A 14,091-nucleotide genomic window follows, 5' to 3' on the forward strand; every position below is an offset into this window, starting at 1 on the left:
TTTGCTACTAACGAGAAGAGCTCGTAATCTTAATAGACGTTGGGTGCACTGTCAAACAGGGCTTCCTCCAGCTGTGACAATGTTCCCTCACAGGTATTTCAAGAAACTCATATGCACAACCTGGAAGCAATTAACCTCAAATGCAACAATGGTCAGATACTAAAGATGTTAGCGCATCACCTGCAAACGTTGGTTGATGCATGAACAAACAAATAATTTATCTACTCACCGCGACAATGGGGATCACCAAGGACGCAAGAGCTGTGATTGTGATCGGTTTCTTCAGACTATAATACAGTACCTCGTTACAACCTCTGAGATAGTTGCTGTTTAATTCCGTGAACATTTGAGGACAATTTTGTGCACCCTCTCCGACGTATCCTTTCTTGCAGCATGGCGCAGGAAACTGGATTGCTAGAAATAGAACACAGAAATAAAAATTGGTAGAAATAAAATAGAAATTAAAGTCGTTATTTGCGCCACACTGCATCACATATTATGTCGTTATGCAAGTAACAAAACATCATTTGTAGGAAAACCTCATAACAAATGAGCTCTTTGAAGGAAGTTTGGTGATAGCATCGTTCCTGTGCATATGTGCTTGTCTTTTTCAATAGTTACATAAAACGTTAACAGTTGATTCAAACTGTCAGTGTCAAAACTCGGTTGAAACATTGAGAGAGATGCTACATGCGAGGCAAATAATGCCTAAATGATGCGTGCCCCCTCTCTTAACTATCATGGATACAAACTGGGATACAATAGAGCGCGTACCGAATCTGTCCCTAAATACGGATGAAGACATACTGGGAATTGCCAACAAAACGACAACATTCTCCAGTGTTTGGACACATTGATCAGATAGTGCAAGATTCATTTTCCTTCGTTATCAAAAAGATATTTCACTGAATACTGGGTGCTATTTAAGTTGCTCGGAGCTGTATGGCTGTAGAAGGCATAAATCCTTTATTGCTCAATTTCTTATCCACTAAGGTCATAACAACATAGGGCTATCACACCGTGTGAGTCGCCGACATATTCTGTCAAACCAGCAGTAGATGCAACATTAGCAACATTAATTAACATAGCGCAATTGTCTTGGGGGATGCTCTTTTGAACAAATAATTTGGACAGCTTGGAAAACGCAGATTAATCCGTTTTGGTCATCTGGATAAACGCGGGAGACGATTCCGGACTGATATGAATAATTCATCAACCCTCAATATGAACATTTAACTTTATATCGATATCAGTATCCTGTCGTCACCTCTAATGTAAAGGTTCACTGGGGCTCTTTCTTCCGAAGCAGAGTTTACCTTGTGACACAGTCACAGGCATTTATACTTTTAATGTAACACCGGTGCGAATAAAACAGACCGGTAACCCTGGCACCAACAATTGTAACAATTTTCACCCCCGGATCCTGTGAACGGCCGTACGAAATGATATCGAATAAGCTGAATTGCTTATTAGCGTTTATCAAGGTTAAGCTCGCAGTGGGGGTTCTGAGGAATGGTAACTTACAGGTGGTACATGTTTAAGTGGAACCTTTATGGCCCGTTTGTAACCCCCGTAAGAACATTATATAAAATTTCATATCGTTCAGCTTGAAATTCGTAGTATGGCTTTATCAAGTGATCTTTCACGTTGGACGCCAAACGTCTTTTTTGAAGACCAATAAGAAGGTCCAAGGAATATCGTATTGTTCGGAACAACTACAGTTGTGTGGCCCTAATACCACAAAGAACATTGTGCGCTTTCTGAAATACTATTGGACAGAGTTCAGATGGGAGCGCAAAGGTTCATTCTGTAGGTGACAACTGTCCTATCCATATAAGTATGTGACACTTTTTTCTGGTATTGCTTTCCCATTACCGGAGAACAGTTACTGAAAACAAGTTAATGTGATATGGAGCAAATTAATACTGGCGAACCCATGGCACAAAAATTCTAAACTTTATTTTCAGAAACTACCGAGATTACACATTTAATTTTACCGGCTGCTGATTAATCCTTGATCAAATACATATTTAACCATTTAGTGAATACAATTGAATCACAAGCGGTTGTGATATGATCGTGTGACTCTGCAAAATAATGAAATAAATTAATCAGAAGACTTCAAAAGCAGCCACCATCCTAAAGCAGAGTGATTTCGTTCAGCTTTGAAAGTGAGCAGCCAAAATGCTCACGAAGAGACAGACCACCTGTGGGCCTTAAAGACAACGCTTAGTCACTTTCTGTGGTTAAATTCATATTATATAGATACCTCAATTTTGATCATTAGTGACAGCGACACCCGTCCTTGTTAAACATGGTGATGCTGCTGTAGGTTCGCGAAAAGATTGTTTTGGTCATTATTATATACATTATATATATATATATTATATTGTTTTTCTGATGCGACACAGACGAACAAAACAATCCTGATTATTAATTAGGGGACGAAAAAATACGCCAACGACTTACATGGGAAATGATATCCTCCGTATGAATCTCTGTGCGTGAACTGTGCACCCTCAGCAAGAAAATCCGTTCCATTGTTGTGTCCGCAGCAGTCAAACTGAAATAATAGGGCCAAATGTGATTTCATGCTCTCTCAAGCACCAAACGCAAGACACAATAATGTTCGGATTTATGTGGGCAAACACTTCGTTAGCATGAAGTCAGAAACGATATTTTCCCACCTAAAAGCCTGGACATTAAAAGTTTGGACAATTGTTCACAATGACTACATAAGGTTTTGCGAGAGACTCACCTGAAACCGAGCCGAATCTCTTGTCTGTGATGTTTCCAGTCAACTGAATGTGCTGCACTATTAAGAATGCACATTTATCACGATATCTCGAATATCGTAGCAACTGGAACGGGAGGCGGTCTGGTGAAGCATATTCAGTTGCCTGGAAACATCAAAAACGAGAGATTCACCTGGGTTCCAGGTGAGTCTATCGCAAAATCAAATTGATTTGCAAATGAGTGTATTTCTCGAAAATAGTCCAATTTGGGTTCAAGTAGAACATAAGTTTGGTGGAAACCCGGAGATTGCGCCTACCTGATGAGCCCCAAGAAGTCCGAAACCTGTCGTGGGCTGTCGAAGAGTTTTCAGAAACCCTTCGAATAGTCCATTACCAATTGAAATAAGGTATTCTCAGTAAGCCGGATTTAACTGATGGACACATCAGACCTACTGTGCATAATGGAACAAATCTTGATGAAAGTGGTTTTTTAATTATTCTGTCAACTTTTTACTCAAAGGATCTGAGTTAGTAAGCGTTCAGACATTCTCGAAAGATAGGTTAATCAGTTGCAACAAGCCTTGGATTATTTACAGTCAAAACATTCAAACGAAGCTAAAAATCTGTATGGATGGTCGATTAGCCTGGACTCCCTCCTGAAAAAAATTTGCATATGGTCTAGCAACCATTCTGAAGGCACTTATGTGGTATCTGTTCTGGTGTCAATTCCACGGTTTTATCCATCTGAACGAGACGCGACAAATGGATGACTAACAGTGGACGTGATCTCTGTGTCTCCAGAAGCCCGTAGTTTATGTGCCAGGTAGGCCAGCCCTAAACGCGTCGTTACTTGCTTTATACTGATGCACTAAACTGCATGTTTTTAAAAAGAACAGTAGTCCTCACCAAGCACCACAAATTTTACCGGCTGGTTGATAACACAGAATAAGGCAGCTTACAAGATGTGATGTTCATCAGTTCCTGTTTAGAGCTGGACTATTCCAAGAACACTGCTTCTTGTTAAATAATTCACGCTATTTACGGGAAGTAGTGTTTGAAATCGACCCGGGTAGGAGGCAGTTTACCAAGCTGATTAAAATGGTGAAACAAATTTTCTATCTGATTTGTGCGACTCACCATTGTCATTATCATTCCAAACGTGACACTGAATATTTCACCACTTTCGATTGATTTGTAGCCTTTCACCAGGTAATGTATATTTCTACTGATTCTCCTTAGACACTGAACAGAGAAACGCCAAATAGTGAATACTTTTCGTTGCAAAACACTACTTGAATTAATGAAAGAAGCTCACTAACCATGGAAAAGTCAGCCTTCAAAAGTCTGCTTCGAATAGATACCTTCTTCTGGCGAAGAACAAATATTAGATGGCTTTCACTGTGAGCTTATTTTACTAACAGCAGTTAAGAGAGTCGAAGGCAGGGAATTGACAACATAAATACACATTGAGATCTTTTCGATCGTCGAGTCTGCCAGTTTCCTCCGATAGTTATGATTCTGTTTTCGCTGAAAATCCAGAGGACAGCAAATGCATTTGCATAGCTTATCCAAAACGGACACAAGCTAACAGTGGGTGGATAAAACAAAATGTGTCTTAAGTTTTTAAATGCAGGAAATTTGTCCCTTACAGTCGATTCCACACAAATCCGTTGACATCCACATGAATGACCACAGTGAAAATGAATTTCCTATGAGTAGATTAATGAAAACTGAAAAAAGAAAATTGGCTGCTGAAATGTAGCAGAAACTTTGCACCAATACTCAAAATTGGTTCATCATAAAATGACGTGCAATGGTTCACAACTAGTTGATGAGTTACCTCAAATTCTGCATCAAATTTCACCAAAACCCTCGGCCAAAAAACTTAAAATGTCTCTCAAAGTCCCTACTCTATCTCTAGGGCTTTTATATCAGCATCGTACGGCCACCTTAATGATAATTCCACAACAACAGACATTTCATTATAAGGACATATTCTTGGGATTGTTCCTTTTGCTTCTTTGATAATTTTTTTCTACAAATTGTCACCCTCAAGAATGCCTAATGTTGGATGTTCCACAGGGCTAAACCTTCATAAGTGGGCAAGCTGCACTCTGTCTTGCAATCCTTCATATTATATTTAGCTTCGACTCATCGTCTATCCCTCACAATAATTAGTATCAAATTCAAACAGACCGCATCTTTGAAAATATGTAGATGTGGATCACCATACTTGTACTTACAACTACCTCATCTGCAAGTCTCGGAATTGGCTTTGTCCAAGAATTATTTCAAACTAAGCGAAGCTGCACACTGGCACTCTTCACTGAGTTCCTGTTCTCGCCCAACTCTGTTTCACTTTCTTTGTGTCCTGTGGTGGCACCTGGACAAGGGAGACCTGTTATAATTTTGTCATTTGTTCGCAGGATATTAGTTTCAGTTTAATGACTCTCATATGGCCAAGACAGTCTACTTGGCATCGTGAAACGAGATTTTATACTCCGTGCCAATGCGCAGTAAATAAGCAGTAAGGCCATAAAAACACGTTGCATGTGATTATGTGGGTATCACGAGAACTCTCAGCCAACGGCAGGTTGAGTGACACACTTGGGCTTTTGACGGACACTTAAAATGTACAAAAAATCTTTTTGGAGAGAAAATTGAATTTCAGCCAAATATCATGCATTTTATGAAGGTTTCTGTGTTTGCGCCTACCTGGCAAGCTCAAAGGAGTGCAAAACCAATCGAAGAGATTTTAGCAACCTTGTAAGTGATCTCCGTGAGATCTAACGTAACTTGTTTTACTTGTGCAGTCTGACGGCATTATATTTCCTTAATCTGTCATACTCAATAAGGAAAGCAATGTATTTGGAAAAAACGTCAAAACGTCAACGAAAAATACGAGTCTAAACACTAGTGAAAAATACGAACATAGATTACGTTTATACATGCAAATAAACATACAAGTAAACAAATAAGAAAAATGTGAAACTCAGCTCACCCGGTCTTCGTCCGAGAAGTGTATAATTATCAAGATGAAATGTGCCAAAGCAATGAGACCAACAATACATGCGTACTGAAGCAAAGGTACGGTAAAGGTTATTGCAGTTAGTATCGGCTAAATGTATCGGCAAAAAATGTGAGATCGTGGATCAAAGTCGACGTCCGAATAGGGAATCCTCTTGCAAGATAAAAATAACTAGGTCATTGAAAGTAATACCATTCCAAGAGTGTGCTGTTGAGCCACAACGTTGAGATCGTTTTTTATCTTAGTCTAGGTTATTTTAACAAACCAACGTTTTTTCTTACTCATGAAGCTTTGTCCAAAACACACTAGTCGTTTCCACAAATGACAAATTTTCCTTTATGCTGCGAGAGCCTTTTTGCACGACAAAATGTTTTCAGATTATTAAAGCCGCAGCATTAACCCAACCCATAATAAACAAGATTGTAGCATTCTATTTGACGTCTTCTTACTCCAAGTTGAAGCAATATGCTGCCACTCTTTTTATTGAATCGAATTATCTTTCAGATATGTTTTTTTCCATCACCGCGTTTTATTGTCGCTAACGGCGATTCATCAAGAAACCAAAACAAATGCATTCCGATCTAAAAGTACAGACTCACTGTAATATCCCTGAAAAATTAATTCTAGTCTTTTTCGATCAACCTCGTCATCAAAGTGTGCCGATTAACCGCTAGTTTTGATGTATTCAATCGATTGATTTAGTTTTGTCGAATAACAGTCTTGGCCTATACGTCCTTTTGTTTTATCCACGGACTGCCTATTAAAAAGGTCACAAACCCCGTTGGTCAGTAGGCTTCTGATATAATTGGTTGGGAGAACATTTTTCGAGCGAATTTCATCATTGATCTTGTTTTCGTATTTGATTATGACTGCTAAATCTAATCATTCATCCAGTGCTCAAGCGTCTTGATAATTTATGATTATTTCTCTCAGCAGGCTTCCAAAGAACTCAAAGTAAAATGAACCATCTGTGTGAAAAATGGTCCGACTCCGAATCAAGCTGCACATGAAATTAAATTTTTAGCAGAAGAAAAAAATAGCAAGGACTCTTGAACGTTTCAGCTGGTTCACTTATGAATACCGAGGGAATTCGTTCGTCACCGTTCTACTACTGAAAATAAATAAACTTCAAATTAATTTACGATTTTTAAGCTAAACGCAGTAATTTATTGCCTAGGTTTTCGGCCAAATGTTTGTTTATTCCCGTAAACCTCATTTAAGCTCCAAATTAGATGAATCTCTACATTTCATTCAGTCCATTTTCGTTTCTATGGTTTGTAAGACCTGCACATCCAAGAAAGAAATGCATAATACATTTTAGGCAAAGGCCTACAGTTCATTCGTCGTGTAGAGCCTCGTATAAAGACACTTGGAGAATGACACTGTTGAAAAGTGAACAGTTTTTCCCTGGCCTTTTGACAATCAAAGATACTTTTGGGTTTTACGTACGGAATAGAGCAAATTGAAAAATCCCTTTCAGTCAGTCCCTCCAGTTAACCAGACATTTATTCATTCCGGTCACGTCTATCGTGAGCTTGAATTTTTTTCTTGCTTCCATCACTAAAGCATCAACGCAGGTAAATTCTATCCAGCAAATAACACCGACTAAACTCACGACAATGAGCACTGCTTTGACATGACAGCAGATGCCAACAAAACCTAAGATGGCGATCACAAATAATATAACCCCGATGACAATCGATGCGATTCCAATTGGACCTGTGGAATTAAAACAAAATAAACGATAGACAAATTGCATTCAATTTTAACGTAGAAGTTTTGTAGGACGCAAACTTGTGTTGTAAAGTATTTGCAGCGAAACTTACGATCGGAGTAATCAGTGATGGTAAAGCGATTTTACAATTGTGTTGCTCAAGAAAGATTACATGGGAAAACCACTTAAAAGAAGTCCACTTTGAGAGATGGCTTTTATTGTAACATTTTACTGAGGAAAATGAAAGTGAAGTTATCTAATCCTACAGGTGACTAGACCGAAAAATATCAAGCTAACAAAGTGTCAATGGTGTAAGAAGATCTGGTAATTTTAAATTGAAATTTTGCCCTTCTAGTAAAGTCAATTTATACTGCAAATCCGAGAGGCACTGTACAGTTCTCTTATTCTCTCTAAGAAACATCAGCATTGTGTTCGGGACGAAAAACGGAGGGTTTCAAGCTAGCTACCCTCAAGCCAGTGGTTGAATATTTGACGATTTGCCGAATAGCAACGTGAATACCGCTCATCCAGACAGGGTGCTACAAGTTGCCGAATAACAACGTGAATACCGCTCATCCAGACAGGGTGTGACGGCGGTCATCCCTGGATCACAGAAAGCACATCACATGGTTAGATATTGAGCGGTTCCTCGAGAAACGATTTCTCGAATGGAAGTTTCACTCGTCGGGTGAGCTATTTGGCCTACTGAGTTTCTTAAACATCTGAGAAGACTTGGCGATTTTATTTGGAGATTTCGTCCTCTAAGGCCAATCTATCCAATGCGCTGAGGAGCAAGGTAGCACTGTTGCCTCACTGGTGGGGTCATTAGCATTGCTCAAGTAACCCAATGGAGTTTCGAACCTGTGACCTCCTGATTAGTAATTTAAACAGTGGTCTCAACAATCAGCCAACTGAAATCCCCAACAGGGCCACACATCAGCCCAAAAAATAAAGATATCGTGTCAGCGTTGAGGGGACCGGAAATTTGGTCTCCACCCCTCCAGTGAGTAAATTCCATTCCAATCGAGGAAGAAAAGCGATGTTAGACTAAGTATTTCTGATGACAAGTGCATCGCTGCAGCAAATTCCAATTTGCTGAATGCCATTGGACGTAAGACTCTGACAGCAAACACACGATGCTGCCCAGAACCTTAGAAACTAAAATTATTTGGCTTTTTTGAAGGTATGGCGTGAGAGTGGACCATCAGTATTGGCGTCAAAACTGATATATAAGTGGTACTAAAAAAACTGAAACCTCTGATATTAGCCTACAGTCTGCGAGGTAGTTTAGTTTTCAGACAAAATATGGTTTTTGTGAGCCGAATAATTGCATTTATTGAGGCCATTGTGAATACCAAATTAGACGGTTTTAGCGTGTTGCATTCCGTATGTGATTTTTAGTGAAGACAAAGTTATAGAAATCCGCTGCAACCATTCAGAACAATTAGTAAGACTCTGCCCAGAACCTAAGTAACGAAATTATTTGGCTTTCTTGAAGGTATGGCGTGACAGTGGACCATCACTATTGGAGTCAAAGCCGAAATATAGGTGGTACTGAAAAAAACTGAAACCTCTGATATCAACATCATTTACGAAAAAACTCAAGGTTAGTAACGATTCGGTGAAACCGCGCTCTAACAGTAGAAAGACCATCTGCCTAAAAGAAGTACTCCGTTATCAGAAGTATTGAAATTATTTTATCTTTGCGAGGTCGTTTAACTGACGATGTGCACCCCATCCGCTCATATAAGAACTCAGATTTGCTCAATTGAACTTTACTTGGATAAAGGTCATGATTAAGCTTTCAGAAAGAGATAAGCTATCCCTTCCAAGGTGGACTTACTACCCTGAAGAAGGTATGAGGGCGTCATCATCCATAACACAACATCGGCGTTCGGCACCGACGCTTTTATGTCAGTGCGGACTAAACACGTCAACATCATTTACGAAAACACTCAAGGTTAGTAACGATTTGGTGAAACCGCGCTCTAACAGTAGAAAGACCATCTGCCTAAAAGAAGTACCCTGTTGTCAGAAGTATTGAAATTATTTTATCTTTACGAGGTCGTTTAACTGACAATGTGCACCCCATCCGCTCATATAAGAACTCAGGTTTGCTCAATTGAAGTTCTAAGCTGTATGTGCTCTCAGAAAACTAGTCCGCCTGATCCTCCACATTCAAACACATCATGCATCTTTACATGAGGGCTCAAGAAAACCGTGTTTGTTTAGTTTGGTGTTCTCTTATTGCAACTCATACAGTTGTGAGACTAGCACCGCAATTATCAAGTTGTCCGAAGGCAAGCCGCTCTTAATAACCGAACACCACGTCAATTAGGCAGATGTGTCACGTGCGGACTATGGACAAAACGAAGGCATGTCAGAATTTCAGCCAATCTGCTCGACGCTCCTCGCCACTTACGAAATTTATGTGGAGCATTCTGTGATGAGCTTACAAATACGGTTGTAATAATCTTCTTTTGCCTGCATAAAGAGCTGTCTGAAGCTACCGTGTCTTTTGATATGCCATGGTGGACAGAGCTGGAAGCGCTCCCTCATGGACCGTTTATTAATTTTGTAAAAAAATCACTAAAAAATGTCCAGCATCCAGTAATTTGAAGATAAATTAAAAAAGTACATTAACCACAGCTCAGCTGCGCTCTTATTTTCCTCTTTACTTGCAAACGGTTGGTACAAACAATACAGTCTCTAAAGTTTTTTTTTAAAAAAACATACATTACTGGTGACATAAGTTATTGCGGTATGCGAACATTCTTTGGAATCCAAACAAGAGCCACTGACTTGCGGGAGAAGGTGGTGGATCAAACCGACCCTGGATTTTTATCATGTCAAATGTATCATTTGGCGGCGACTCTGTTTTGTTGCTGTGAGTCTCTGCCCAGAACAATATATATCCCTTATAATAACGTGTTTGTTTTCTAGTTTACTTGCGTTTTCAGCCAACACAGAGAAACGGTCGCTTTATAAACTCATGGACCACATACCTGAAGTCTCAATCACCCTTTCTGTCCTTGCCGTGTTACGCTGGGCTCGCATGAAGCTGTTCATCTCTGCTGTTCACCGCCTTGTGCAGACCACGCCATGCAGAACACCTAGAATGTTTTCAACATGCTCTGAACTCCGTGGACATGGTCACACTTACCCATCAATGAGCTCTCAATACCGTACCTCTCAAAATCTGTAGGATATTCTTACTTCTCACAATCTAGCGATAGCAATCATTGTTGACACCCTCGCATGCCCAATAAAATGGACGTAGACGTGGAAATATTTGTCGCCATTCAGGCAGCCAGCTTATTTATTCCTCATTAATCCAACTGTCTCTAGGCAGTGATCAAATGAATAAGATCCTAAAACTCTTTCACTACACGAGTTCACAACATTTTACCTAAAAATAGTCCAACCGTCCTTCTTGGTCTCATTTCAACAACCCCGTTGTGCGGCCTCAAAAATACTGGAGCTAAAACAGATGAGCTCCTGAGGATTGCTTTGGTGGTCAAATACGTTCAACGAACTCAAACCAGGTTTTTGTTTGGTTCTTTAGATCGTTTTTATAAAACACTACACAATCAAATATTTTGTAGAAAAAAATCTGAACTACGCTTACTGGATATCGCTTCGAATAATGTGATTGTTTCTGTAGCCACCGAATCTGCTTGTCCGAGTGTATCTGCTGCTCTTTTGAAGGTCCATAAGATTGCGCTCTCAACCAGATCTCGACTCCAAAGTAATAACCCTCCCACCACAACAAGTATGATTCCGCCAAGCTAGGAACAAGTAGACAAGTAACTTGGTCAACACGTGCTTTCAACTGAGTATGCTTAGAGATTTTGTAAGCTCCTCAGTAGCATCCTTTGCGACAATTGTGACATATGCCCAAAATTGCATGGTTTTCAGTCTGCACGCTTTAGTGGAACATTCGGTTCATGTGTAGCCGCAGGTATCACCGAATATCAGCCAAAAAGTCTATTATTTTTAAGTTAAACGCTCCGTAGGCACAGAGTGAAATCGCCAGGGTGGTCAAAAGCGCAACTTCTTTGTCACAAAGCAAACGCTACTGATATCCGCAGGTTTAGAAGAGAAAAACTGTTGTTCCTTTGGCACCTCTATGGGAATCAGCACAACTTTTTCTAGAGAAAGTAGAGTAACCAAATCTTAAACTCTTCAGAAACTGAAACATGAAGCTCGTAATGTACATCTAGATGGAAACTTTCTTCTTCTCGGACAATCTCTTCGGAACAACCAAACTGCTTTTTCCATAGTTCATTACAATTCTTTCCTGGCGTTAGGCTCAGTCTTCAGATGCTCATACACTAACTGATCATGAACATAATGTGACCCATGGTTGTGCAGAAATTTCCTCTTTGCCAAGAATGCATGCTATGTTGTGCGGAAGTTGTCATGCTCGGTGAACATATCTCATAGTCCAGTTCAATTTTACTTCCGCAAACGCTGTCACAATTGTTCTGGGTCGTCTCTTATCCTACTGGATGGAACCGAAAAAACAGGCTCCGACAGAACTCGACTGACCACCTGTCTCCACCTCAAGATTACTTCATGCAGTTTCCAACAGCTACACTCATGATAATGTATGTTGAAGCTCGCAGGGGATAGTAGTACCTTCATTACATTTGGGAAGACTATTTTCGGCGGTTTTTTTCATAGCACAGGACTATCACAGAGGATGAGCATTCAGCAACCACATGGTCCAGCAGCATCCAAAACATCAATCTCCGTTTCTAACACATCAGTGCACAATGCGTGGTTTGACTTAACATCAAATGTTATATGAATCTCTGGCTGCGAACACCGCCAGTTATCCGCCTCTAGTGAACGTTAATAAATGTCTGGATAATCGTGCTGGATAAACTCCAATAATCCTTAAGATTTAGATGATAGCTCCACCAAATAATTCTAGGGCATGATACTGTGGGTATTCTGCCTCATGTGGCTACCTACTGTAGCTGATTAGCTGCTCCGAATATAAACATGGGAGGCGTGCGAGGAATAAGTGGATAGGCCAAATTAGGCTTAAACATGCATGATATTAATGGAAAACCATTGGCGATCAACCGCCAGAATATGAAAAGAAAAAACGCACTTTGCGAAATACAAAACGTGATTGGTCAATGCTAATGCAAACTGATTTTTGCGGTCTGTTTGACGTTTGGGAAACATGACTCGGACTAATCAAAATTTGTTCATTAAGATGTTAACGTAACATTGGGTCTTGCAGTTGACGCTTTCGAGAATGAAGAGTTGCGTTGCGCATTCGGAAGCTCATTTCCTCCTTGGACGCCGGCGCACAACGACTGACGACCCTCTGTCAATCTGAAAGTACGCTATGAGTCATACTGAGTACGTTACGTTCATCCATACAAGTGAATTGTGATTACACTGCTAAAGTGGTTGGTTACCCACTTCCAAACAAAGTCGACTCTAGCAACCGGCATCCGATTGAACCATCCTCAAACTGAGCCCAGCATTCACAAAGTAAAGAAAAAATCAGCACAAAAGAACCAGGAACAGGTTACTTGTTTTTCAGATGATCATTTTCCCAGGAGAAACTGAGGTGAAGCTAATCGTGCTGGGGTAAAAGTACCCCGCACTGATTTTGATAATCACCGCACAACCAACTCTGATTGATTGTTTGTTAAATGGGAATTTTTCCGGCGCTTTCCTAAAGGCCAGTAACATGGATGTACTAGGAACCTACAGACGTTTGCTGATAATGCACTATAGTGGCAAAGCACCGTAGGCCCCACTTGTCATCTTGATTGTGTAATTTTTTATTGGCTGTTCGGAAAACTTTTGCACACATATTTCAACAATTTCCAAACAGGACGGGCATATTTAATCTCGAAATACTCAGTGAATATTTTAGATATTTGTAACGTAAAGCAACCATATTATCTCACAGATTACAGAGCTTCACGCGCACTTTCGTCGGCTAACTCGTACTAATCAACAAGTGGTAACTTCCAAATTGATCTTCCACCGAATCAACGAGATAGCATCGAGCAAGTGTTCCAAACTTCCAACAGAACTGAACTGAAGTGTTACCAAAACAGTTTTCACTGAAATACGTCTCGATTTGGCTATCCAAATGTTAAGTTGGGCTTCCAACTCATTAGTTGCTTTAGGTTCACATGCACTAATATCTTAATGCGAATAGTTTGGGTTTTACTACCCCCAGTCGGTTTTAGACTTATCCGGAATCCGCAGAGGATTTTATAGCGTCGTTGATCCTGTTTAGGCAGACATCTGATTGCGGTCGTAAAAAGCTTCGAAGCACACAAAAACAAGTCCAAACATTAGAAGAACCTCCCTTATCTGCGTTATTTTCTGGTATTTCTTCAATTTCGAAATTGATTGTGAATAGTAAAAAAATCGTAGTGAATCTCGTTCTGTATATATATCCCTAAAGAATATGTGGGCTACAACTGTTTCTAATCCAGTAAACCGCAGAAGAGCTGTGTTACGTTTACAGGTAAAAAAGCAATCTCCCAGTACGATATAATTTCACTGAAAAATGCGTATTGCGCATAGTTTGCAAGCCATTCGAGAACACTCCATATTCGAAAAATGAAATT

At 40.0% G+C, this 14,091-nt stretch overlaps 1 protein-coding gene across 1 annotated transcript; it reads right to left on the bottom strand.

The window, feature by feature from the left end:
• Positions 1-232: 232 nt before the first annotated feature.
• T265_14918 (hypothetical protein) lies at positions 233-7,480 on the bottom strand (the record flags this gene model as incomplete). The annotated part of the gene is made up of 6 exons (XM_009175786.1): positions 233-414; positions 2,759-2,900; positions 2,929-3,048; positions 3,873-3,977; positions 5,737-5,811; positions 7,262-7,480. Coding segments are annotated over 6 exons (843 nt in total), but the record flags the coding sequence as incomplete, so codon positions are not given.
• Positions 7,481-14,091: the final 6,611 nt, after the last annotated feature.

This window comes from Opisthorchis viverrini (assembly GCF_000715545.1).
Source record: "Opisthorchis viverrini unplaced genomic scaffold opera_v5_298, whole genome shotgun sequence".
In the NCBI taxonomy this organism is placed as follows: Eukaryota; Metazoa; Platyhelminthes; class Trematoda; order Opisthorchiida; family Opisthorchiidae; genus Opisthorchis; species Opisthorchis viverrini.